This window comes from Nyctereutes procyonoides, unplaced genomic scaffold (assembly GCF_905146905.1).
Source record: "Nyctereutes procyonoides isolate TBG_1078 unplaced genomic scaffold, NYPRO_anot_genome, whole genome shotgun sequence".
NCBI lineage: Eukaryota > Metazoa > Chordata > Mammalia > Carnivora > Canidae > Nyctereutes > Nyctereutes procyonoides.
Window position 1 is genome coordinate 25730471 of NW_026575131.1, and position 26693 is coordinate 25757163.

Sequence of the window (26693 nt, forward strand, 5' to 3'; positions counted from 1 at the left end):
ATCTATTTGTTCTGTCCATTGTCTTTTCTTCTTTACTCTTACTCTAAAATTTCTCCTTTATGGGCAGCCCCAGTGGCTTACTGGTTTAACACCGCTTTCGGCGGCCCCGGGTGTGATCCTGGGGAATGGGGATCGAGTCTCGCATTGGGCTCCCTGCATGGAGCCTGCTTCTCCCTCTGCCTGTGTCTCTGCCTCTCTCTCTCTGTGTGTCTCTCATGAATAAATAAATAAAATCTTTTTAAAAAATTTCTCCTTTATAACTTTTTTCTGTATAGAAAACTTTTGTAGCTGTGAACAGTCTCTTTTCCTTTATCTGAGAATGTCTTGATTTGTACTTCATTTGTGAAACATGTTTTACCTGATAAAGAATTTTGAGTTCTTTTTTTTTTTTCTCACCGCTTGAAAAATGGTCTGCCTCTTTCTACTTTCCATAGTTTCTGATGGAAAAATCACATCGTTCCAATTATTCTTCTCCTCTATGTGAGGTGTTATTTCATTAACTTATTTTAACATTTTGCTTTTCCTTTAGTTCAAAAATTTAATTATGAAGTGTTTTGGTGTGGATTTTTCTTTCTTTCTTTTTTTTTTTAAGTTTAAGTTTCAGTGAAGCCCTGGTGGCTCAGCACTTTAGCTGAGCCCCTGGGTGTCCCTGGTGTGGATTTTTCAAACTTTATTCTGTTTTTGGATTTGCTCAGTTTCTTGAGTCTGTACATTTATATGTTTTGCTAAATTGAGGAGGTTTTCAGTCATGATTTCTTTCTTTTTTTTTTTTTTTCCAGTCATTATTTCTTAAGTAAGTTTTTATTGCTGCCCTTTCTCTTTTCTTTCAGGACTCCAGTGTTGCAAACATTAGATTTCTTATTAGAGTCCTGTAGGTTCCCAAGGTTCTGTTTATGTTTTTCTAGTCATTTTCTCTCTTTTCCAGAATGGATAATTTCTAATGCTTTACCTTCAAGTTGATTAATTATTTCTTCTATCCCTCCTACATTATGCTGTTGAGCCTATTCACTGATTGTAATTTTTACTTCTAAAATTCTTATTTGTTTTACCTTTCTATACTTCACCATTTTTTTGAGATTTTATGGTTTTTCATATGACTCAGGTGTGTTTGTAATTGGCTTTTGAATTATTTTTATAATGCATGCTTTCAAATTTTTGTCAGAGGATTCTCACATCTCTGTCATTTCAGTGTTGGGGTATTTATTATCTTTTTTATTCTTATTGAGATTTTTGTTGGGTGCTTGATACGAGTGATTTTCAATTAAAATATGGACATTTTGGGGGGGATCCCTGGGTAGCTCAGCGGTTTAGTGCCTGCCTTCAGCCCGGGTATGATCCTGGAGACCCGGGATCAAGTCCCACGTCGGCCTCCCTGCATGGAGCCTGCTTCTCCCTCTGCCTGTTTCTCTGCCTCTCTCTGTGTGTGTCTCTAATGAACGAATAAAAAAAAATCTTTTAAAAATATCTGGACATTTTGGATATTTTGTTATCAGACTCAGAATCTTATTTAAATTTTCTCTTTTACTTAGTTTGGTTTGATACTGGTTTGGCAGGGGAATTATGGATGACACCTTGTTATGGCTGCAGCCAGGTAGACATCAAGGGTCTTTATTCTTCCATGACACTTGATTTGGGCAGCGGCTTTTTATTACTTCTGTGTGGGACAGGAGTTTTGGCTTATGTGGGGTTTCCACATATGGGGAAGGGACAGAGTAGGGTGGTGAAAGGATTCATTTTAGCCCAGAGGGTTTGAAAATTCTCTCTCTCAGTGTTCTCTGGCATCACCCTGGCATAGGGAGAAAAGATTGGGGTCTACCATCATAGAATAGGGAAGGTAGAAGTCCAGGGTTTCAACTTGGTCATTTCTGGATTGCGTGTTGCTGGGACCCTAGGTTTTTATTTTGTTTGGTTTCCCTGTGATGTTTGAGCTAGAGCAGTTATTGTCTAACAGTTTTCTGTCTTGCTTGACTACTTCTTTCCCAGTTCTTCAGCTAGAGAGAGTAGGCTTTTGTTGGACTTTTCTTGTTTGTACCTATCATCACTTACTGGTTGTTGGCTTCTTCAGCTCCAATTCTGGGATATATGAGGCATAGGGAAAACTCATGGAACTCATTTCCATGCAAAGGTCTGTCCTAAGGTTCCTGGCTGGTCTGGCCTTCCTCTGTTTACATTTCAGAGACTTCTTATTTGTTTTCTAGATGATATCCAAGGTCTGTTGTTGTACTTAGTGGGAGGAATAGGGAAACGTACATCTGCCCCATCTTCCCAGAGTAAGTGTTAACCCCTTTACTTTTTATAGACAGCAGGTGAGACATTGACTTGGCTCTATGATCCAGAACATTTAATAATGAGAGCTGTTGAATTGGCATAAGACGTTTGCCATCAGCATGATTTTAAAGGGGGTAATAGTCACTAACAAAACTGATGATACACCTTTATCTAATTCTTCTCTTTTCAGCTCTTCTAAGGGACCCTGAACTGTGAAGTCACTAATGGGCAGGCAAAGAGTGTGAGGAGCTGAGAAATGAATAACCTATCCCACCATCTGGCCTGCTGTAGTTCAGAGAGTCACATGGCACCACCCAGTTAGTTTTTTTCTGTGTTTACTTGAGGTGCCAAATGCTATATTTAAGCCAAGAACTGATTTTGAAAATATTTTTCTACTTCTGTTTTGTCAAACGTATTCCTTGGCATATTCTGTTAGGGCTTGTTCTGCTAAAGCTTAGCAGAGCCTTCTGTTTTTTCAAGCTGATTTGGCTTGCACAATTCAAACATTAGACCCTCATTTTGGAACAGAAGGTCTTCTCTAGAGATAGCACCAAGTGTGTTTTAATTTTCAGGCAGGTAATACCTATCAAGTGAGAGATGGAGCTTTTATTCATTGCTACTCTTTCCTATATCAGACTTTTAAAGCTACTTTTTGCTCAAACCTGTTTGACTACATTTTCTCTTTCCAGAATCTTTCTAATTATGGGGAGAAAAGCAAATGTTAAGCTAGTCATCTTTTAACAAGAAAAAGGAAGGAAAGTGTTATTGCTTTACTTTTGTAATTTGATTTAGCTTGAATTTTAAAGATAACAGTGTGATTTCAGTACATATAAATAAAGCCTACATATCAAGGTTATAGATAGGGTAGATGTCAAGATAAGCTACTCTAGAAGCACTTTATGGAATATTCTGGTATCTGGATGAAGACAGGGTTTTCTGCTGGCCTTTATTATTTTTAGTTTGGTGATGGAACATTTTTGAAGCCTGTTCACTCATTTCCTGGGAGCCTTTTGGAGAGAGGGCACGATCGTAGTAGCTCCTGTATCCTTGACCAGTGGTGGAATAATATCTCATTAAATGAAATCGGTTGTTCCCATGAGCAGTAAAGGGCTTGATATGGAAATGAAAGTGACTCAAAGTATCAATTGGTGCTGGAGCTTGAGGAAACCTTTGAAGGGAGCATGTGTTTCAGTGTTCATGTGAGTGTGGAATCCCATCAACAGAATAATTACCTGGTTCACAGCAGTCACATTTGAGTTGTGTTTAATTTGGGGGAGACTTCTTTTGTTCTTTCATCTTCTCTAGATCTTTCTAAGTGTGTTGGTGCTTTATCCCACTTCAGGAGTCCTCCTGTGCCACTTTGAAGACATCAGTGTTTTCATTTCAGTGTGGGAAAGCCCTGCATTTGTGCCATGAGCACGCCCTTTCTCACCTTGCACTTTGTCATCCATCACAGCTGAGCAGAAACCTTGGTGCCCCTAGCCCCTATCCCACCCTTGCTATTTGATGTATGTTCTTCAAACTAAATATAAGTAACTCATGACTTTTCTCAAGAATAGGTGTGAAAGCGAAAAGTGTACTGAGCTGCAGTGAGAGACATCAAAGTACGGGTCACCCGGAGTCCCCTGATCCTTTGAGATGAATTTTCTACCCACCTAATTTGAGTTTGCTTCCTCAGTCAGGGCAGGCAGAAATGCAATTTAAATTCCCAGAGCTGTGACTTTAAGAGGGTGTGAGAGGGTTTTTTTTTTTTACCTCCCTTTCTCCTTGATGTTCATTCCTCCAGCCCATCCCACACTGCTACTGGTTCAGAGCCTTACATTTCTACTTTGAAGCTCAAAGTACTTCATCTTAGGAGATCCTAGAGGATGGAGGATGCTCTATAAACAGAAGGTTCTGCATAGATAGTCTCACAATTGGTGAGTCCCCTGAAGATCAGGATCAGAGAACTGGGTTGGACTTCGAACCCTGGCTACACATTGGGATCCCTGAGCCTGGGTGGGGTGAGGGATGAGGGGGGGTGAAAGTGAATAGCAATGCCTAGTCACTCCCTCTAGACACTTAATTTGTCTGATGTGGAGGCTGAGGCACCAGAATTATTTCAGATGTGTCTGCAAGTGATTCTGACATTCAGCAAGGTTCGGGTCCTTTTGAGAAAATGCTCAGCTACCGCTTAAATTCTGAATACTCCTGGCTGGTTGCCTGTTATTGAAGAACATTCGACAACCTAAAGAGAATGTAGCTCTCTGCTTTTGCTGTTAGGGACTTGTGAGGGAAGCCCAGCAAACTGAATTCCTTCGGGTTCTCATTATAACTCCCAATCAGCATCACCTAATTAATATTAATCAATCAATCAATCAATCTATCATTATCTATTCATTCATTTGTTCGTTCATTCATTCATTCATTTAGATTTTATTTATTTATTCATGAGAGATACACAGAGAGAGGCAGAGTCATAGGTAGAGGGAGACGCAGGCTCCCTGTGGGGAGCCCAATGCAGGACTCAAGCCCAGGACCTCAGGATCATGCCCTGACCCAAAGGCAGATGCTCAATCAGTGAACCACCCAGGTGTCCCCATAATTACCTAATTTTAATACAGGCCTACTACCAAGCTAGAATTCTCAGTTGTGATTTGGCATCCCTCTAGGGTATAGGGGAGTTTGAAAAGGCATGGCAATATTTACTTAAAGTCATCTTAATTTCTTTTTTTTTTAAAGTATTTATTTATTCATGAGAGACACAGAGAGAGGGGTGGGGGAGAGAGGCAGAGACACAGGCAGAGGGAGAAGCAGGCTCCCTGCATGGAGAGAGTCCCGACATGGGACTGGATCCCGGGACTCCAGGATTATGCCCTGGGCCAAAAGCAGGTGCCAAACTGCTGGGCCACCGGGGATGCCCAAAGTCATCTTAATTTCTAAAGATAAATTTCCCTCTCCTAAGGACAGGTCTGAAATCAAGCAATGAAAAGGAGGGTATCAGAGGTTTCCAAAGGCTGAGGTGTTGGGATGGTTCAGTTTGTTGGTCTGACAAATGTTGGATCCTCTTCAATGTTTTGGTAACTGTGGAGTGTCAGGAGTTTGCTTGCCTGAGAATGGCAGTCAGTAATTGGGTTTATTGGCTCATTTGGCATCTTTGTTGCAGTGTTAAAAATGTTTATCTTAGAAGTGGGGCGAGCATGTTTGTTAGTGATGTGTTTATAGGAGAAACAGAGAATTCCGCAGCTAAAATCCCTATTGTGAGTAAACCCTCAACTTTGAACTGTTTTAACTCTGTTAGCGTTGCCTCCACACAGTGAAGCAGACAAGCCGTAACAGGTTTGTGTGTAGCAGGCGCCTGTTAGAATTACTGCTGAGTTGATTAGCCTGGAGGATGTTTGGTCACTGTTTCTGAAAGGCTCAGCCAGATTAATTTTGGAGGAGGACAACCAAGGGAGAAGGTGTTTCTGGGTTAGAAAGGTTGGGACTGGGACGCCTGGGTGGCTCAGCGGTTGAGCATCTGCCTTTGGCTCAGGGAGTGATCCTGAGTCCGGGGTCGAGTCCCTGCATGGAGCCTGCTTCTCCCTCTGCCTATCTCTCTGCCTCTCTCTCTCTGTGTCTCTCATGAATAAATAAATAAATAAAATCTTTTAAAAAAAGAAATGGAGAGATAAAAAACGAACACCAGATTCTCTGATGTCTGGTGCTGAGCTTCAGGGTGGAAGGTAGTTGTTTGGTACTTTGTACTGTTGTCATTCATACCAACCTGGAAATCCTGTCCTTTGCTCACACACCTTCAGCCATACAATGTGCTATGTACAGAAGTAGGAGTGTGCAAGCAATCTGGGGATAACACATAGGTTTTAATTAGTTTGCAGTCTAGCAAGATGGGAAGGCTGGCTTGTTTCACTTGTTTGTTTTATACATTTAGTTGTAATCATGAATCTTAAAAAAAATTGCACTTCTCAAGAACAAACAGAATTCCATGAAAGGTATTTTTGAAATAATGTTTCTTTCAAGCCAGATGATGATGGGAGGGGTAGCTACCGTTTATCTATCGAGCATTACATTGCATGTGCTCATGTGTTCCTCAGGACAATCCTGTTTGGATTAGGTGCTCTCATTATCCTTTCTTTCTTTCTTTCTTTCTTTCTTTCTTTCTTTCTTTCTTTCTTTCTTTCTTTCTTTCTTTCTAAGAGGAAGACACATCAGAGCTTTCTCTTCCTTTTTTTTTTAATTTTTAAAAATTAGGGGAGAGAGAGCACAAGCTGGGGGGTGGAAGAGGGAGAAGCAGGCTCTCCACTGAGCAGGGAACCTGATGTGGGGCTCGATCCCATGACCCTAGGATCATGACCTGAACCAAAGGCAGCCACTCAACCAACTGAGCCATGTAGGCACCCCTATACTCACTTTCTTTTTTAAAAAAAAATTTTTTTTAAATTTTTATTTATTTATGATAGTCACAGAGAGAGAAAGAGAGAGAGGCAGAGACACAGGCAGAGGGAGAAGCAGGCTCCATGCACCGGGAGCCCGATGTGGGATTCGATCCCGGGTCTCCAGGATCGCGCCTTGGGCCAAAGGCAGGCGCCAAACCACTGCGCCACCCAGGGATCCCTATACTCACTTTCTTGATAAGGAAACTGAGATTGAGTGATTTAGGAAATTGCCCAAGAACAGAGGTAACTAATGTCAAAGTCAAAATGGGAGCATCTGTCTGCTTGGTTCTTTATAAAATTTTTTAAAAGATTTTATTTGTTTATTCATGAGAGACACACACAGAGATAGAGAGGCAGACACACAGGCAGAGGGAGAAGCAGGCTCCCCATGGGGAGCCTGATGCAGGTGTCTGTCCCAGGACTCTGAACCAAAGGCAGATGCTCAACCACTGAGCCACCCAGGTGTCCCTGTCTCCCTGGTTCTGGTTTAGCTACCACTTGTGTAATTTTAACTAGTATTATCCTTCATTTCTTAATTTAATTGAGTTAGTTACTGTGTCTCAAAAGGTTTGCTAAGTCTATGACAACTTCTCCTCTACGCAGAGATGGGCTCAGCTCTCCTAGAAACTCATGGTGGCCGAGGTAACCATTAATAAAGAAAAAGGAAGATAAATCGTTTCAAAGAATGATATGGCTATGAATGCAATAAGGCAAAGCAATGGGAGACATGCTGATGGAGGGCCTCTGTAGTGATACTTGTCAGAGAGGGAGGGCCTCTGCTGAGTCACGTGAAGATGAGCTCAAACCTCTGATTTTAGTTCTGAGCTCTGCTGCCACTTGGTGAGCAGCCCTACCCTAGAAGACATGTATGCTTATGTACGCATGACTGTATCACACATATAATATTAGCAGTTTGGAACCATCCCCAACATGGTCCTTTTTGCATTTTTCTTTTCTAATATGCTCTTGGATCTAAATGGAAAAAAAAAATTCTATAGTTAAACATGAACTGTCTCTGATTGATATTCATTTACTTGTCTCCCTGGGATGGGACTGTCCTGCCTGGGTTGGTATAGTGACTGGGGAAAATTTCAGATTTTATCTGTGAACTGCCAAGAACGGGGATGCTGATGTCCAGAGGGTAAACCCCAGCAACAACAAATTGTCTTGCCCACAGTGCTAGTGGTACTACTGTTCAGAAACAGTTGATGAATTCTAAATAGGCTTATGCTTGTGTACTATAGTGAAGTCTCATGAGTTGAGTGGATGAGATTCGGTTGGCTAAGTCTTTTGTTCTTGGATTTCATTAGGTCTTTCCCATTATGTGACAATGGGCAAGACTTGGACCTGACGGAGTTTACGTTCTATACTCCCCCCCCCCCCCCCCACCATTCTCTGGGTATGTGAAATCCCAAGGCAGGAAATGGTTTGTTGAGTTTGTTTTTCTTTCTTTGTATATAAAACTTCAAAAGCTTGAAAACTTTGGCTTGTCAATCTGTTTTCTAGTCAAGAAAAAGATGGCCATTAAGAGCAATGTTAATGTGCAACTAGAGAGCCTGTCAGAGGCTGGCAGATGTGATGGGGTTGCCTTACATAAATCACCTTCCATTGTTGAGGTGGGCATATGGCCAGTGAGTGTCCTAATTATTGAATGGCTTTTATAGCCCTATTATTTATAATCACTGTTGAATAACAGCCGAAAGACTACAGTGAGATGGAATGAAAATAGTTGAGTGTGAAAGTGCTCATTGCTTACAGAATTATGGAGATTAAAAATCTCTGGTGACCGGCCTATGAAGTAAGAATGAATGCTTCCAAATATTTTTTTAACCAGGTCTACTACTACTGCATTCTGAAAATGGGAGCTGTGGTCAACCCAGAAAGGGAAATCTCTTAAGAATTCTTACCTGAATAGATTTGCAACATATAAAATAGCCAAGAGCCATGTGCACAGTCATATTCCATATAATGGTACGCTGTATATATTTTTTAGAAATAAACTCCATTTTGGAATATTTGAGATACATAAAATGTTTGCAAAGACAGTACGGAGAGTTCCTGAACCTCGTGAAATTTTCCCTAATGCTAACATCTCGTATAACCATGATCCATTTGTTCCATTGGAACATTACCTCCAATCTTAATTCAGATTTCCCCATTTTTCTTTTTCCCCACTAGCATCCTTTATGACTCTGAGTCCCATGTAGGATACTATGTTACATTTAGCCTCCATGTCTCAGACTCCTCTACCTGTACCACGTCTTAATCTTCCCTTGTTTTTTCCATGACATTGACAGTTGTGAAGAATATCAGTATACAGACTTTTTTTTTTTTTAAGATTTTATTGATTGATTTGAGAGAGAGAGAGAAAGAGAGAGAGAAAGCATGCAGTGGGAGGAACAGAGGGAGAAGAGCAAGCAGACTCCCTGCCGAGCACAGAGCCAATGCAGGGCTCCATCTCAGGACCTTCCAAGATGATGACCTGAGCCAAAATCAAGAATCAGAGGCTTAAGTGATGCAGTCACTCAGGTGCTTCTCAGTATACAGTTCTAATAAAACAAAGTTTCACTCTTTGGGTGAGTGAATGAGTACCTCATTTGGAGTCACAAAGGTGGAGACAGGAAAGCGTAGAACTTTGGCATTAGAACATCTGGTTCTAGCCGTGCACCAGGAGTCTTTCCCATGTGTTTTAAAGTGGGGATGATGCCACCTCCCCCCCCCCCCCCCGCCTCTACCACCACTCCGGGTTGTATAAGGATTGAGTGAGGTAATGATCAGAAAGGTAATTTATGAAAAAGCATGAAATTTACAATCATCGAAAGGAAATCTATGTTTATAATCTATGCATTTTTCCTATTCTGTATTTTTTTGAAGATTTTATTTATTTATTCATGAGAGACACACAGAGAGAGAGAGAGAGAGGCAGAGACACAGGCAGAGGGAGAAGCAGGCTCCATGCAGGGAGCCTGATGTGGGACTCGATCCCAGGACTCCAGGATTATGCCCTGGGCTGAAGGCAGGAGCTAAACCACTGAGCCACCCAGGGATCCCCAAGTAACAGATTTTATTCCAGGAGTCATTTGATAACTTTCTCTGAAGGCTAGCCAGGTCTTTAAATATGTGAAATTAGGGATCCCTGGGTGGCGCAGCGGTTTGGCGCCTGCCTTTGGCCCAGGGCGCGATCCTGGAGACCCGGGATCGAATCCCACATCGGGCTCCCGGTGCATGGAGCCTGCTTCTCCCTCTGCCTGTGTGTCTGCCTCTCTCTCTCTCTCTCTCTCTCTCTCTCTCTCTGTGACTATCATAAATAAATAAAAATTAAAATAAATAAATAAATATGTGAAATTATTCTACTTTATAGAGGATGTGGGATGGGTAGCTTTCACCTGTTGAGCATTTTTGTGATAGTCCCATCTGCACAGACCCATGGCTTCCCTTCCTACTCCATTTCTGAGGGAATGTTTCACATACCCAGAGTTACCTCGGCAGGCACAGGTGCATAAATCCGCACACCTCTGCCAGTCTTAGGAAAGTGTAACATGTTTTATGAGAGAGACATAATCCTCTAGAACGGGGAGTGACAAACTACAGCTTAGGGCCAAATCTAGCCTGCTGCTTGTTTTTGTGATGAAGTTTTATAAGAACACAGCTATGCAGTCATTACTTGGTGTCTTTTCCTGCTAAAAAAAGCAGAGGAATTGGTGCATAGGCCTTACAATCTGCAAAGCCTAAGGAATTTACTGTATGACCTCATGGAAAAGTTTTGCCTACGTATATTCTAGAATCCTACTGATGCCTGGCAGCCTGACGTGTTTTCCTTTCCATTCTCACCTGTCTCAGACCATATACTTGTGATTTACTCTTTTGTTCCTAGCTTTTTTTTTTTTTTTAAGATTTATTTATTTATTCATGAGAGACACACACAGGGAGAAGCAGAGACACAGGCAGAGGGAGCAGCAGGCTCCTCGCAGGGAGCCCAATGTGGGACTCGATCCTAGAACCCGGGGATCATGCCCCGAGCCAAAGGCAGTTGCTCAACTGCTGAGCCACCCAGGCATTACAAGGAAAACCTGTCTCCAGCTTTGAAAAATATTTAAAGAGGGGTGCTGTGCAAAGAATACTCACAGGGACGCGTGGCTTATGGGAAACGGTCTCACCTTTTTCAGACCCATGAAATGATGGGATGTTGCTGGTGGTCTCTGTCCTCCTGATCCAGCAGAAATTGGAGTGGCATGCTCAACTGTAACCGTGTTTTGTATGAGATTTCTTAATATAGGTCAGAGCCCCTGGAACTCTGGCCCCAGCCTTTTGGTGCGTGAATGATAGCAGACCATATTAGGATATAGTTTGTGACCCAGATTATCCATTCCTGTCTGAGACTAAATTGGGCAAAGGCTCAAAGTCTCACTGGGTAGGGGCAGAGCTGTGCTAATTACTATGGATGTTCCAAGCCTTGGGATGCTGATGGGATCTCAGTTTGCATTTGCATAAAAGCATTTAAAATACCTTACTAATCAACAGTGTCCTAAGAGCCAAGAGGACAGGTTCTGGTTCCTGGAAAGAAACTTTGCTTGGACTCCCTGGCTGAATGTTCTTTGGAAGTCAGTGCTGCTCAGATGTCACTTTCTTGGTTTCTACATAATGTTGAACGTTGAGAGGATGTTGGAACAACTGTGTGATTGTTTAGATGGGAAGTCAGTCTTTGGTATGTATTTATTTAAAGATTTTATTTATTTATTGATGAGAGACACAGAGAGAGGAAGAGACCATAAGCAGAGGGAGGAGCAGGCTCCCCGAGAGGAGCCCGATGAGAGACTCGATCCCAGGACTCTGGGATCATGCCCTGAACCGAAGGCGGATGCTCAACCGCTGAGCCACCCAGGCGCCCCAGTCTTGGTTTTTATGTTGAGATGCACATAGGGGCAATTTGTGCCCAATTATCTGAGTGGTGGGGCTGTCTGTGAACCTCAGTTTATTCTTCTGTAAAATGGGATTAGAAATAGAACCAACCTCACCGGGTTGGGATGAGGATTGTAAAGTTATGGTTTAGCACTGTATTTGGCCCGTCGAAAGTGCTCACTTAATGTTCACTGGCATCACTTGAGTCCAGCAGGTCACCTGAGCTGATTCAGTTAGATCCCAATGAAGTATCTTCTTAAGAATTTAGTGTCTTCTTGGCACACCAGTCCAAAGAGCACGCGCGACTCCTGATCTGGAGTTAGAAGTTCAATCCTCACATTGAGTGTAGAGATTACTTAAAAATAAAGTCTTAAGGTATGTCTGGCTGGGTCAGTGGTTGAGCACCTGCCTTTGGCTCAGGTCGTGATCCCGGGATCCTGGGATTGAGTCCTGCATCAGGCTCCCTGCATGGAGCCTGCTTCTCCCTCTGCCTGTGTCCCTGCCTCTCTCTCTTTCTCTGTCTCTTATGAATAAATTTTTTAAAATCTTAAAAAAAATAAAGTCTTTAAAAAAAGAATAAAGTGTCTTCTTGAAGAACGCAAAAATGTCTTCAGATTCCACTCAAGGTTCTGAGCGTGGAAACATCTGACTTCAGCCTTGCTGTTGATTAGCTCATGTCAGCTGTATTACTTTGCCAACAGAGCAACATTGTCTTTTGCCTTTCCATATGTAAATCTTTTATTTTTTTTCTGAACAGATGTTACTCTACTACACTAGTTTAACTGAAATAAATATAAGAAGCACAAAAGGCTGGAAATAATGAAAAAATAGAGATGATGGAATTTAAACTGTACTTTTCTTTCCATGCTTAATTCAAGCCTTTTCTCACTGTGGGATGAAATTTGTTATAAAAAGATTCACCAGGAGAAAAAGAGAGAATACAGGCAGGAAATAATAATAAAGTAGATGTCCTGAAGTGCTAGCAAAATGTTTTGTGCTCATCCATGTGGGGAGTTAAATGTAAATAGTAGTTTATAGAGCTTTATCCACATTCACAAATCTATCCTGCAGCTTCTTTTTTCCTTTCCTTTCCTTTCCTTTCCTTTCCTTTCCTTTCCTTTCCTTTCCTTTCCTTTCCTTTCCTTTCCTTTCCTTTCCTTTCCTTTCCTTTGTTTCATTTTTCTTTCCCTTCCCTTCCCTTCCCTTCCCTTCCCTTCCCCTTCCCTTCCCTTCCCTTCCCTTCCCTTCCCTTCCCTTCCCTTCCCTTCCCTTCCCTTCCCTTCCCTTCCCCCCTTCCCTTTCCTCCCTTCCCTCCTCCCCTTCCCTCTCCCCTTCCCTCTCCCCTTCCCCTTCCCTTCTCTTTCTTCTTCTATTCCTCCTCCTCCTCCTCCTTCATCATCATCATCATCATCTTCTTCTTAAGTTTTACAGAAACAGGACTGAAATAACAACTGTCTTTGTGTCACTAGGGGAATGGACTCAATCTCTGCACGTTTGATGACATCCACCTTCCTGGAGTCATTTGTGTTGTGCTTGTTATTGTAAAGTGTTATTATTAGCCTGGGAGGACTAACAGCACTTGTGGTTTGCAGAGAGATGGAGACCATTGGTGACAATAGGGAAATAGGCCCATTTTCAGAGCCTGGTTCCCAACACTTTGTTAGGGGAGCTTTGCTTTGGTTTAGTGACCATTGGTCACAAATTTCAGCACGTCTTAGAATCATCTGAAAGGTTTATTAAAACATGGATTGCTGAACTGGACCCTAAGAATTTCTAATTCAGTAAGTTTTAGGTGGAGCCCAGAAATGCAGGTTTCTGGGTTATCCTGCAATGGCTACCCTTGTAGATAATCAATGCCCTCTACCCTAAGAATTATATAAGAAGAGTAGCTCACCTGGACCAGCATCTAGGTGAGGAGTTAGCAGACTGGTCGAAGGGCCAAATCTGCCAAATCTGCTGCCCTTTTTGGTAAATAAAGTTTTATTGGAAAAAACCTTCTTTACATATAATCTATGACTGCTTTCATACTATAAAAGCAAACTTTATAGTTGGACAGAGTCCACAGGTGCTTCCAAAGGTGGAAAATACGTGCTTTCTGAGCCTTGCCACTTTATAGAAAAATTTTGCTGATCCTTCATTGTAACCAATGCTTGCATGTCATTTGGAAGAAGCAGGTTTGGAAGTAATTCTGTAAGAACTGGTACACTGAGTGTTCTCAATCTGTGTGTGTGTAGAAGCAAAGGGTTTTGTTTGTTTCTTCATTTTACTTAAATGCATATGATAATGGAATTCATCCATTATTTTGCCACAGGCCATTCTCCACATAAATTTTCTCATTGCAACCAGCAGTTTCTCAAAATGAAACATATTTTTACCATCCATGTTGCTTGTATAATATGATGTTGGCATGTTTGAATTATTGGTGGAAAATTTTTAAAAATGCATACTTAAGGATGTGTGGCTAGCTCAGTTGCTAGAGCTGTGGCTCTTTTTTTTTTGGCTTAACTTTTTTAATGCTTCTTTTACATTTTTTAAAATTTATTTTTATTTATTTATTTTTTAAAGATTTTATTTATTTACTCATGAGAGACGCAGAGAGAGGCAGAGACATAGGCAGAGGGAGAAGAAACAGCCTCCATGCAGGAGCCTGATGTGGGACTTGATCCCAGGACCCCGGGATCACTTCCTGAGCTGAAGACAGACATTCAACCGCTGAGTTACCCAGGCATCCTACATGTTTTAAAAAATTTAAATTCAATTTTCCTACATATAGTATAACACCCAGTGCTCATCCCATCAAGTGCAGCTCTTGATTTCAGGGTTGTAAATTTGAGTCCCATGTAGGGTGTGGAGACTATTTTAAAAACAAAACAAAAATGCATACTAGAAGGGGAAAAATGATCCTCATTTTGACACTGGAATTGTCAGATTAGTTATATGTTACTTGTTCTAGACTTTAGTAGAAGTTTTTCTGGGAAGCAATTTGTTAATATGTTACTAAGAATCTATAAAATAATATTCATTCTCATTATTCTAGTAATTCCACTTCCAGTAGATTTCAGCAAACATACATATTCAAGGTTTTTCCATTACAGCATTGTTTAAAATAATTTTTTTAAAGGAAAGCAATCAAAATGTCTGATAACATAATACTGATAATATGATGATTCCACATTACTATTTTGGGGCCATTTAAAATCAAACTGGATAAGGGGAAACTGATATAGTCTTTTGGGGGAGAATTTGTATCATTTGTATGCTTTTGTCCTAGTATTTCCATTGCAAGGATTGTGAGAAAATAAATACAGATAGATTTATCCAAGGAAGATAATCACAGTAGAAACAATTCATTTGCTTACTAATTGGTAATAGGTAATAGATTGTGATGGAATGAGATGATGAAATACTATGAATTATTAAAACTTTTTTTGAGCACTGCTAGTAGGTTGGAAATGTTTGTGAATTATTTGTTAGAACATTTAGATATAAATCCACATATAGGGCATGATCCTCTGCATCTCATTATTTTTTTTAAAGATTTTATTTATCTTTTTGGGAGAGAGAAAGCACAGCCACAAACAATGGGGAAAGGGAGAAGCAGACCCCCTGCTGAGCAGGGTGCCCGACTTGGGTTTCCATCCCAGGATCCCGGGATTATGACCTGAGCCAAAGGCAGATGCTTAACTGCCTGAGCTACCCAGGTGCCCCCGTATCTATTTAGTAGGTATGTGATGGAACTTTGTATTCTATTCCCACATGGTCATCAACAGTTAAGCTCAGACACTGGAGACACTTTTGAATCCTCTCTTGCATTTGTTATCTTCCCTCATCACTTGAACAAACCTTCAGTTCCAGCTTGAAATGACATCTCCTCTCTGCCCTCCTGCCCTCCATCTTCTCATCCATTTCCTTTGTCTAGGCCACTTCCAGTCTTGTGTCATCAGCAACATTGGCTGCACCCTGCCACCTCCCTCTCTGCCTGACCTACTACTACCCAGCTGCAAGAGGGATCTCAGAATTCAGACCAGGCCTTCCTTAGCTCCCTGAATGACATCACTTCATTGCATTCCTACTGAGTTTGGAATAAAATGCAAACTCCTTATCATGGCCTGTGAGGCACGGAATGATCTGCCCCAGCTTCTCTTTTTAACCTCAGTGTGTGCCATCCCTATCCAAGCTCCATACTCTTTTTCTAATATGCCAGCCTCTTTTCTATTTCTGGACATTTGCACATGCAGCATCTTCTGCCTAGAGCACTGGTTACCCCACACTTGGCAGAGCTAACGTGCTTCTTATCTTCCTTTTACTTCTCATCTTAACAATGACCTCTGCCTAGAGGCCAGCCCTGTGCAGTTTTCCTAAAACACGTGTGTCAGTCCCTTCTCTGTGTTGTCAGGCCCACAGATTTTTCTGGCTGTAGGTAGTTACTAAATATTTATTGAATGAGTGAATGAATCTCCTCAAATGTGTATTATATAAGTTTATCTGTGTGTATGTTTATGTGTACGTACACAGGGCATTCAGTACTAGCATGAATGGTGATACAAACGAAGTTCAGTTGATTTTTAACTTTCTTTGTCATACTTTTGTGTATTTTCATAATTCTATTTTACCTTTTTATTGTGGTAAAATATATATAACAAAATTTATCATTTTCAGCATGTAAAGTATGCAGTTCAGTGGCATTAAGTACATTCACACTGTTGCGCAACCCTCACTACCATCCACCTACAGAACTTTTTCATCTTCAGCTGAAACTCTGGACCCATTAAATACTAACTCCCCCGTAATTCATATTTTTTGTACAGTAAGAAAAGTGTTAGGAAAAATGTATTAGAAACGCATTGCAAAATCTTTTTCAGACAAAATTCATTAAGTGTATTTCAGATTGTAAGTTTAAGTGACAATAAAACTAGCTGATATGTATTTCAATTTATAATTTTGGTGTTTTTTTTTTTTTTATAAAAAGCCCTATCCTTTATAAATGTAAAACTGCTAAACTGACACAGATTTTTTTCCTGTAATAACTCACTGCAATACAAACCATTTGTGTTGCTTTAATAAATATATCTTCCCTACAACTATAATCATTCCTTGAAGAAATTGTGTGCTAACCATTATCACCTGAAAGTGCGATTAATTTAATATCCTTACACAAGTTTTCCTGGGCAATGAAAATTTGAAATGTATTAAAGTCGAAATTCTAGTTGTAATGAAATACTGTTCTTTGACCTTCTCGAGGTAGATGTTCTGGAGCTTACACGACACAGAGAGAGTTATGTTTTGCCTCCTTGGTTGGATAGAAATGGATGAATCAAGAGAACTCAAAAGTAATAGCTCTGGACACCTAATTTCTTGACTGTGAAGATTATTTCTATTGACTAGTATCTTCCCTTGGGATCTGTACTCTAGGAGATAGAGATGAGACCAAGCAGAGTCCCCTCATAAGCCATCACTTTGAAAATGATGCTTCTAGTTGATTTGGCAGAAAGCTATCTAGCATGTGAGTAGAAAGTTTGGAAAAACTACACAGTTATGTTTAAGGGATCATTTCATGTTTAAGCAGTAATCAAAATTTGCAATTTAAGTAACTGATAAAGGAATCATATCCAGAATGTATAACGAACATCTAACCAAAAGTAACAGGATGGCTCATTAGAAAAATGTACAATGAATATATGAATATGAATAGGCAGGTTACAGAAGAGGAAATGTAAAAGAAAAAATATAGTATATGAGACATACATGAAATAAATATATGAGATGTGTGTGTGTGTGTGTGTGTGTGTGTGTGTATGATAGAATGCTCAGTTGTCACTAACACTATTGTCCCCCCTTATCTGTGGGGGATATATTCCAAGACCTCTAGTGATGCCTACAACTGTGAGTAGTACTGACCCATGTATATATACTATGTTTTTTCCTGTATATACACACATTTGAAAATAAAAAAATTATAGTGACATTTATTATAGCATTACTGTATTGACAACAACATTGAAAATAGCCTAATTCCCTACAAGGGATATTTTTTTTTTAAGATTTTATTTTATTTATTCATGAGAGACACAGAGAGGCAGAGACACACAGGCAGAGGGAGAAGCAGGCTCCAGGCAGGGAGCTCGAGTTGGGACTCGATCCCAGGTCTCCAGGATCACACCCTGGATGAAAGCAATGCTAAACTGCTGAGGTACTGGGGCTGCCCAATAAAATTTTTTTAAGTGGAATATTATACAACATTTAAAATAATTAGCAAAGGGATCCCTGGGTGGTGCAGTGGTTTGGCGCCTGCCTTTGGCCCAGGGTGCGATCCTGGAAACCCGGGATCGAATCCCACGTCGGGCTCCCGGTGCATGGAGGCTGCTTCTCCCTCTGCCTGTGTCTCTGCCTCTTTCTCTCTCTGTGACTATCATACATAAATAAATAAAAATTTAAAAAAAAATAGAAAAAAATAAAATAACTAGCAAAAATTACATCAGTTGATATGGTTAAGTTTCTATAAACTAATGTGAATGGGAAAAGCAGCAATTATTGTTGTAAATTTAAAAGAGACAGAATTTCAGATACATTGATATGAAAATAGAAAATAATGGCAAATCCAGGACAGAGAGTAAGCTTCATTATTGTCAATGAAATTATAAAATTGTCCTAAAATAAGATCTGAATCCTTTCCTTAGAAAAAGTTCCATATATTTCTGACCTATGTTTTCTTTTCCATTTGCAAAAACGAATCTTGTATTTCAAAGAAAGTGAAGATGGTATGACAAACTCTTTCTCTAGCAATTTATTATTTCATTGGCTCACTGCCTTGACAATTAGGAGAAGATTTATAGACATAACCCTGGAATAATTGGCAATTAATTTGAGATTAGATGCCAAAAAGTACAGTATTCTTAATGTAATGGGAAGGTTGAGGCTTTTCGCTTACAAATGTCACAGAACACAGAGTAAATGTTAACCGGCAGCATAGTTAACCCTGCCCTTTTGCACATCTGCAGTAGAGAGGAGTTTTAGTTTGATGATCATAAACTTTAGCTAGCTTGGCTAGTTTTAACGTAAAGCTCAAGTGTAAACCAAGAGTGCCTATGTCTTGAGAATGCCTTCTAATCTATAAGCTCCTGGTTTATCTTGATAGGTACCTGCTTGTAATCCATAAGAATGTGTAAACACCTGTATTCTATATAGGGTAAAGAGATACTGTATCCTGAATCTTCTTTGAGATGTTGCTTTTGACCCAAGCAGTATATTTGGATCCCATTAACATCTTTTCTACTCATGGCTCAGTGTCTTTCTAACGTATACAACTTGGGCCTCCTAAGGGGAGTATAAACTCTAGGTCCTAAACAATGAAGATTTTGCTGGTAAACATTGTTATTCTTTTTTTTTTATTTTTTTAAATTTTTTTAAACATTGTTATTCTTTTGGTCAAATTCCAGGGTACCTTATACCTAGAGATAGAGGTGATAGGTGTGACTATTAAATATCAATGATTTACCAGTTAGGTTCATTTCAACTCCAGCACAATGCCAAAAATAAGTATGCACTAAATGCTAACCAATTTACATATGTCTAGACAATTTTAGCAGAAGCAGAGTTTTTATTCCCTTCCAGAAACTCTAGAAATATCTTTTAATCCAAATTTCCCTATGCCCGCATTTTGTGTACAGCTTTTTCTAAGTAATAGAATGGATTTTACGCTTATATGCATTTTCAAAAAGAGTAGAGCCCATCTTTGAACTAACTTCAGGTCTATCCCTCCTCACCTCAACAGTTGTCCACTCTACATTGTCATGACAATTTCCATCTTTCATTGAGTGATTGAATGCTTTTTCTTTGCAGGCACCACTGGAACCTCATTTAATCCTCGTGACAATTTTGTAGCAAAGCTACTGCTTTGGGTAACCCTGTTGGCTCAGTGGTTTAGCACTGCTTTTAGCCCAGGGCATGATCCTGGAGACCCAGGATCCAGTACAGTGGTGGACTCCCTGCATGGAGCCTGCTTCTCCCTCTGCCTGTGTCTCTGCCTCTCTCTCCTCTCTCTCTCTCTCTCTCTCTCTCTTCTCTCTCCTGTGTCTCTCATGAATAAATAAATAAATAAAAATCTTTAAAAAAAAAAGCTACTGTTTTATCAGTGCTCTATTTTTGCAGATGAGATTCAGATATGAATCAATGTGCCTGGATTCACTAGCTAATAAATAGTGGAGCCAGACTTTAAACCCAAGCTTTAGTCTTAACTGCTACCAAGATTTACTCTATTTTTCTTTTAGTTCATCTCTTCAAAGGGAAATTGATAATTAAGCATTTAAAACAGTGCCTATGGGATGCCTGGGTGGCTCAGTGGTTGAGCCTCTGCCTTTGGCTCAGATCCTGATCCAGGGTCCTGGGATCCTGGAATCGAGTCCCACATTCAGGCTCGCCTCGGGGAACCTGCTTCTCCCTCTGCCTATGTCTCTGCCTCTCTCTGTGTGCCTCTCCTGAGTAAATAAATAAATAGTCTTTAAAAAAAATAATAAAAACAATGCCTATGACATAGTCATTCTTTAATTATGTATTTTTAGACATTTGAAGTCCGTTTTAGAATAGTGTCATATACATACTATAAATTACACACACACACACACACACACACACACACACACACACACACACAGTTTCCTAAGTTTTGATAAATGTATAAACCCATATTATCACTGTCCCAATTCAGATTTTCTGTATTGGCATCTACTCCAAAAACTTCCCTTGTGGGCAGCCCCGGTGGCACAGCAGTTTAGCGCCACCTGCAGCCCGGGGTGTGATCCGGGGGACCCAGTATCGAGTCCCACGTCGGGCTCCCTGAGTGGAGCCTGCTTCTCCCTCTGCCTGTTCTCTGTCTCTCTCTCTCTCTCTCTCTCTCTGTTTCTCATGAATAAATAAATAAAATCTTTAAAAAAAGAAACTTCCCTTGTGTTCCATCTTTAAAAAATCTTTTTATCTCTAGGCTCTCAGGAAGGTATAAAAAATAGTATAGAGATCCCCTGTACCCTTCACTCAGTTTCCTCTCATTGATAACCTGTTACATAAGTATAGTGCAGTCACAAAGGCAGAAAATTGACATTGGTGGAATCCCAAATCTTACTCCCCTGTGTACCTTTGCAGTCTGTCTCTGCCTGCCCTCAGCCTCAGGTAACCACTAACCTTTTTGTTTTTTTTTTGTTTGTTTGTTTTGTTTTTTTAAAGATTTCTATTTATTTATTCATGAGAGACACACACACACACAGAGAGGCAAAGACACAGGCAGAGGGAGAAGCAGGCTCCATGCAGGGAGCCTGACGCAGGACTTGATCCTGGGACTCCAGGATCAGGCCCTGGGCCAAAGGCAGACACTAAACCGCTGAGCCACCAGGGAGTCCCACCACTAACCTTTTTGTCGCTATAGTTTAGATTGTTCTAAACTTTTTATATAAATGGAATCATACAGAATGTTGCCTTTTGTGTCTAGCTTCTTTTGTTCAGTATTCTGTTTTAGATGCATGAATATTACTGTATGTGTTAGTAATTTGTTTCCATTAATTGTTGTGTAGCATCCTATTTGAATATAGTAGTTTGCTTACCTGTTTATCTGTTGATGGACATTTGCATTTTTTCTAAGTTTAGACTATTATATAGTGAATGAAGTTCCTGTGAAGATTCATCCACAAGCTTTGTGTGTGTGTATGTGTGTGCACTTATTTTAATTTTTTTTTTTTGCATAAATAAGATTTGAAATGCTGGGTCATTTTGTTAGTGAAGGTTTAGCATTGTAAGAGTCTGCTAAATTCTTTTCCCAAGAGAATGAACCATTTAAAACATTTTTTAAAAGATTTTATTTATTTATTTGAGAGGGGGAGAGAGAGAGAGAGAACGCGTATGTGCACAAGCAGGGGGAGGGTCAGAGGGAGAAGCAGGCTCCCCACTGAGTAGGGAGCCCAACTTGGGACTCAATCCCAGGAGGCTGAGATCATGACCTGAGCCAAAGGCAGACACTTAACTGACTGAGCCACTCAGGCACCCTGAGAATGAACTGTTTTATACACCCACTGACAGTGCGTAAGAATTCCTTTTTTTCTACATCTTGCTAACAGTTGATACTGTCAGTCTTTTAAATTTTTGTCATTCTAGTAGTTATATAGTAGGATTGTACTGTGGCTTTTATTTACCTTTCTCTGATAATTAATGATATTGACTATCTTTTCATGTGGTTAACGGTCACTCAAATATATTATTTTGTAAGTTGTTCAGATCTTGTGCCCATTGGGGGGAAGAGTGGTCAGTGAATAGATGGATGTTTGTCTTTTTTATTCACCAAATATTTGATGAGTAATTGAATATTTATTTAAATGACCTAAAGTTGACTCGAATATATTTGTTTTCCTTTTGGGTTTTGTTAGTCTCTTCTAAAATGATCATCTGTAATAGGGAATCTTGTTTTGAACATGGTATTTAAATAAAGATTTTTAGTTTCCTGCCCTGCATGAGACATATCATCATCTTAACCATCACTGTCATTCTCATGATTGACTCTTTTTGACCATGGGGAAGTTATCATCTGAAGACGTGAATTTTTGTGGCTCACATAGATACTGCATTGCTACATTGTTTCTCTAAGGCTAGAAATGCGCTTACCTAATTTTTATCTGGTCTAAAAATGGAAGGACGAGTTTAGCCTGGTTATTTTTAGCTGTCACTGAACCATCTTTCTCCATTAAGAATAAATGTGAGCTAAGTTGATCTACAAGCCTTCTGTTGATCCTGTAGACTATAATTTGTGTTTGTAATTTAAAAAGAACATTTGGTTACCTTCTCCTTTCTGTGACATTATTTCTGTAACAGTAATATTTTTAGCTGTTGTTTTGTTAATGTAGAGAATTACAAAGAAATACACAGACTCACTCAGGTAACTGTTGCTTGTACAACAACAATGAAAAAGCAGTATGTATCTAGTGTTTGGAAACCAACACAGCATAGTAAAATCTCTGTATCTCTGTCTATAGAATGAAGAGGGACATCTTCACCCTTACTTCCCAAGCTATGTCCTTCTACCCAGAGGAAAGTGACGTTAAAACTTTGTGATGATTCCTTACATCAATGCAGTGTCTCTCCTTTTCTTTATTCCTTTTTACACAAAAGGAATCAGACAGTCTGCACTACTCTGCATATTTTCCTTTGACACCAACACATGCAGGTCTAGCTTTCTTGGAGTAGTTACGATATGAATGAACTGTGCTTTACTTAGTTGATCCCTCATGGTTTTCTCCAGGTTTTTTGTTTATTTGCTGTTATAAAAATGCTGCAATTAGCAATACTGGAGATGTTGCAGATTTTTGCAAGTATATTCTTTTTTTTTTTTTAAGATTTTATTTATTTATTTATGAGAGACACAGAGAGAGGGGCAGAGGCACTAGAAGAGGGAGAAGCAGGCTTCATGCAGAGAGCCCGATGCGGGACTCGATCCTGGGTCTCCAGGATCACGGCCTGGGCTGAAGGCAGATGCTCAACCACTGAGCCACCCAGGCATCCCTGCAAGTATATTCATAGGGTACCTTTCTACAATTGGATCCCTGGTCAAAGAACATTGTATACATTGTTTTCTTTAAGATTTCAGCCATTTTACTCTCTTTATTTTATTTTTATTTTATTTTATTTTATTTTTGAAAAGAGTTTATTTCGTTATACATGAGAGACATAGGCAGAAGGAGAAGCAGGCTCCCTACTGGGAGCCTGGTGTTGGGACCCAATCTCAGGACCCCGGGATCATGACCTGAGTTGAGTCAAAGGCAGACGCTCAATCACTGAAACACCCGAGTGCCCCTACTTTCTCTTTATTAAGTGTTTGCAAGTGTCTGCAGCACGTATTTTTTTTAAGCGTTTTTTTTTTTTAATTTTTATTTATTTATGATAGTCACAGAGAGAGAGAGAGAGGCAGAGACACATGCAGAGGGAGAAGCAGGCTCCATGCACCTGGAGCCCGATGTGGGACTCGATCCTGGGTCTCCAGGATCGCGCCCTGGGCCAAAGGCAGGCGCTAAACCGCTGCGCCACCCGGGGTTCCCCTGCAGCACGTATTTTAAATGTAATAGCCAAGATTAAATTCTTTGTTATTTGAGCTTTCTAGTGTTCAGGAAAACCTGGAGTTCTCCTAATGACTGAGGTGGACTGGCTAGAATGGCTTCAGGTGGCATTCCTACACACAGCTCTCCAGCTGCTCAGTCTCTCAGAAGCCCAAATGTTGATGTGTTCTTTCTATTTTATATATTGCTTACAGGAGGAAAGCTGAACAAGGATCTGCGACATTTTCTCAATCAGCGATTCCAGAAAGGGTCTCCTGATCATGAGCTCCAGCAGACCATAAGGGATAACCTTTACCGCCATGCTGTGCCTTGTAAGTAGCCAGTTCAGGGCATCTAACTGGTGGGTGGATGCGTGCAAAGTTGGGGGAGCCAGAAGAGCTCACAAGCTGGTTCTGGAACACTGTTCGGCTTGATCACATTAGTGACTCCCTAAGTCCAGGGAATCATAAATGACCATGGGGCATATAGCATAGCACAAGGTAAATTACTTGACTTTCGGGTTCTGGCTCTGCCACTTGCTTATAATGCCAGGTAAATTAGTTGTCCTTTGTAAGGGCCGGTTTTCACATCAGTGGAAAGGGTGTCTGAATGTTACTAATTCAATAGGACTGCTAGGAGGAGCCCATGGGAGGAGGCACGTAAGTGCATTTTGCAAACCATGGGCATGGTGTAAGCCTGCATAAATGTTTACTATCACTGTTATTAATGGGGTGGACCAGGCCAGAAGCTTTCAGATTGGCTTCTGCAGAGATCAGGGAGTTAGTTCTTTATGGCCTCTCGGCAGAGTGGATGCCTCGGTGGACCCTCTCTTCTTCCCCAATATGACCCAATTCATAGATCTGGATTTCATGCACAATTTCATTTGAGGAAATGGTTTCCACCAATTAAAAAGTCAAATCTCACAAACCCATTAGATCAGACCAAATCTGAAAAAGTGAGACATAGAACAGGGACTGTGAAAGGAAGGTTTTTATATTGAGGGAAGGAAGGATGAAAGGAGGAAGAGAAGGAGGAAGTCAGTCTATGGGGCCGGTAAAATTGCAGGGAAAGATTACCGTGCTTTATCAAGCTACATCCCTACACAGCTAAATATAAGGAAACCTGGGGGTGGGGGGTGGGGAGTTACAATTATTTCATTTTATTTAAAATTAAGAAGAAAGAATGGTTTTGGTTTTAGTACTTGGCATTTTACTTTTATTACCACTTCCTTCAAAACTTGAAATTTTATTTTTTTAGCAATAACATCTTTTAACTAGCAAAAATGAGAGGAATCATTTGGAGTTGAAGGTACCCTGCTTATTACTGTGATTTGTTTGCTATAATGGCTTTCTTTTTCCTTTTTTTTTTTTAAGTATTTTTAAAAAATGGTGCTAATGGTGTGCTGGAGTGCTAATATTTCCTGATATTACTGCAGAATGATAAACAGAACTTAACGTAAGGCACCATAGATCTTCAGGGACTTAGGCCAGAAGTCTAGGCTGGGACTTTTAAAGATACGCTTTTAGAACAGCCCTTTGCTCTTCATTTTACTTATTAATATAACCAAGGCTCCAGAGGGTAAGGAACTTGGGACGGTGCCCCAAGGTTGTCTCTTTCTGCTGAGAGGCAGAGCTACATTTGAACAAGAAAATGTTGTGATAAATGCATTCATGTGAATCTCTGGGCCTCAGTTCTTTTAGTCTTTCAGCATTGGAATCCAACACTGTAGCCTTATATCCTACTAATAATTCTTTACACTTGGATTAATAATAATTCCTCATGTAAATCGCATGGATTGTGAAGGGATTATCATTCTTTTTATGGATCAAGAACCCAGGGCACCAAGGTAAGCCAGTAAAAAGCAAGTCTGAAGGTGACCAGGACTTGTGGTCTCCTGAGTCCACCGTTGTTCTGACTCTGATATACTCTTTGAATAACTCTTTGAGGTTGGGATTTTTCATACCCAATTTACAAATGGGGAAACAAGTCATGGGGACATCAAGTCACTGATAACTCAGATCTGGGTCTTCTGGACTCTCCCCATCCAGGGCTGCTCCTGTAGCTGTATCATAGCTGTTCTGAAGTTCTGGGATGGCAGTTTGAATGTAGTTTTGCAGAATTTGGTACTTGCAGAATCATGAGTGTTCTCTGTGTAATTTTTCCCCTACTTAGATTCCAATTTAAGAAATGGGGAATGAAGCAAATGAGCACACCATTTCTTGACGCATCTGTGGTGTTACTATGGTTACGTTTTGGCATGCTTTCCCATTTATTTTTTCCACTGATTTATAGGACCTGACTGTGAGCTAAATGGCTTGATTTTAAGCTTACCACTATATAGGAATTGGGGCAAAAATGACCTCAGCCTTTTAAAAACAGTGGAAAATCATGTTTTGTCTTTGCATGTATAAAGCCCTTGGTATTAATATTTCATTTCTATGAAACCCTAAGTCAGGAATTGAGAAAGTAGAAATGGTCTTTCTCCTGAAAGAGAAAACAAGTAGCATTTCATTTTACATTTCCTTCATAAAATGGGAAGGGAATTTCAGAAGAGGTCTGTTTCTGAGTCTGGCGCAGCGTGGGTACCTTTGAACATGAGCAGACCAGGGGTGACTTGGGATTCTGATATAGGCTTGGGACAACTCAAGCTATGCTTGTGTTTATTTTGATTCTTCAGCCCATGTGATTGGTAAAGCAGAACTTTCTCCCGACCTTTTGTGCCAACAGATTAGGAAGCCCTTCATTTGGAAAATACATCCTTCTGATTATGTTGTAACGGTGCCACAGGGAAGCAAGCTCATGTAATCTGTGTTTTCCAGAACTTCCTGCTGCTGATATTTTAGTGACTTTCAGTATTTTGAGAAGGGATGACCTCATGAACAGGTGTTTGAGAGTTGGGGTAGACGTCTTTTCTTATACATTTTAGGAGGTTCATGTGTCACTGGAAATTAATAAATAAAGCCCCTTTGTTCTCGAGTTCTTTTTTTAAAATTTTATTTCAAGTTCTTTTTTCTGAGATTTTATTTATTTGACAAAGAGAGCAAGC

At 40.2% G+C, this 26693-nt stretch overlaps 1 protein-coding gene across 14 annotated transcripts in view; it reads left to right on the top strand.

Annotated features, from left to right (window-relative positions):
- Positions 1 to 26693, top strand: part of MAGI1 (membrane associated guanylate kinase, WW and PDZ domain containing 1) — a 642704-nt gene that overhangs the window by 368070 nt on the left and 247941 nt on the right. For all 14 annotated transcript variants that reach the window (XM_055342834.1, XM_055342837.1, XM_055342839.1 and 11 more), the window contains exon 2: positions 23863 to 23979. In XM_055342834.1, coding sequence (XP_055198809.1) covers positions 23863 to 23979 — 117 coding nt within the window. The remainder of the gene's footprint in view (positions 1 to 23862; positions 23980 to 26693) is intronic.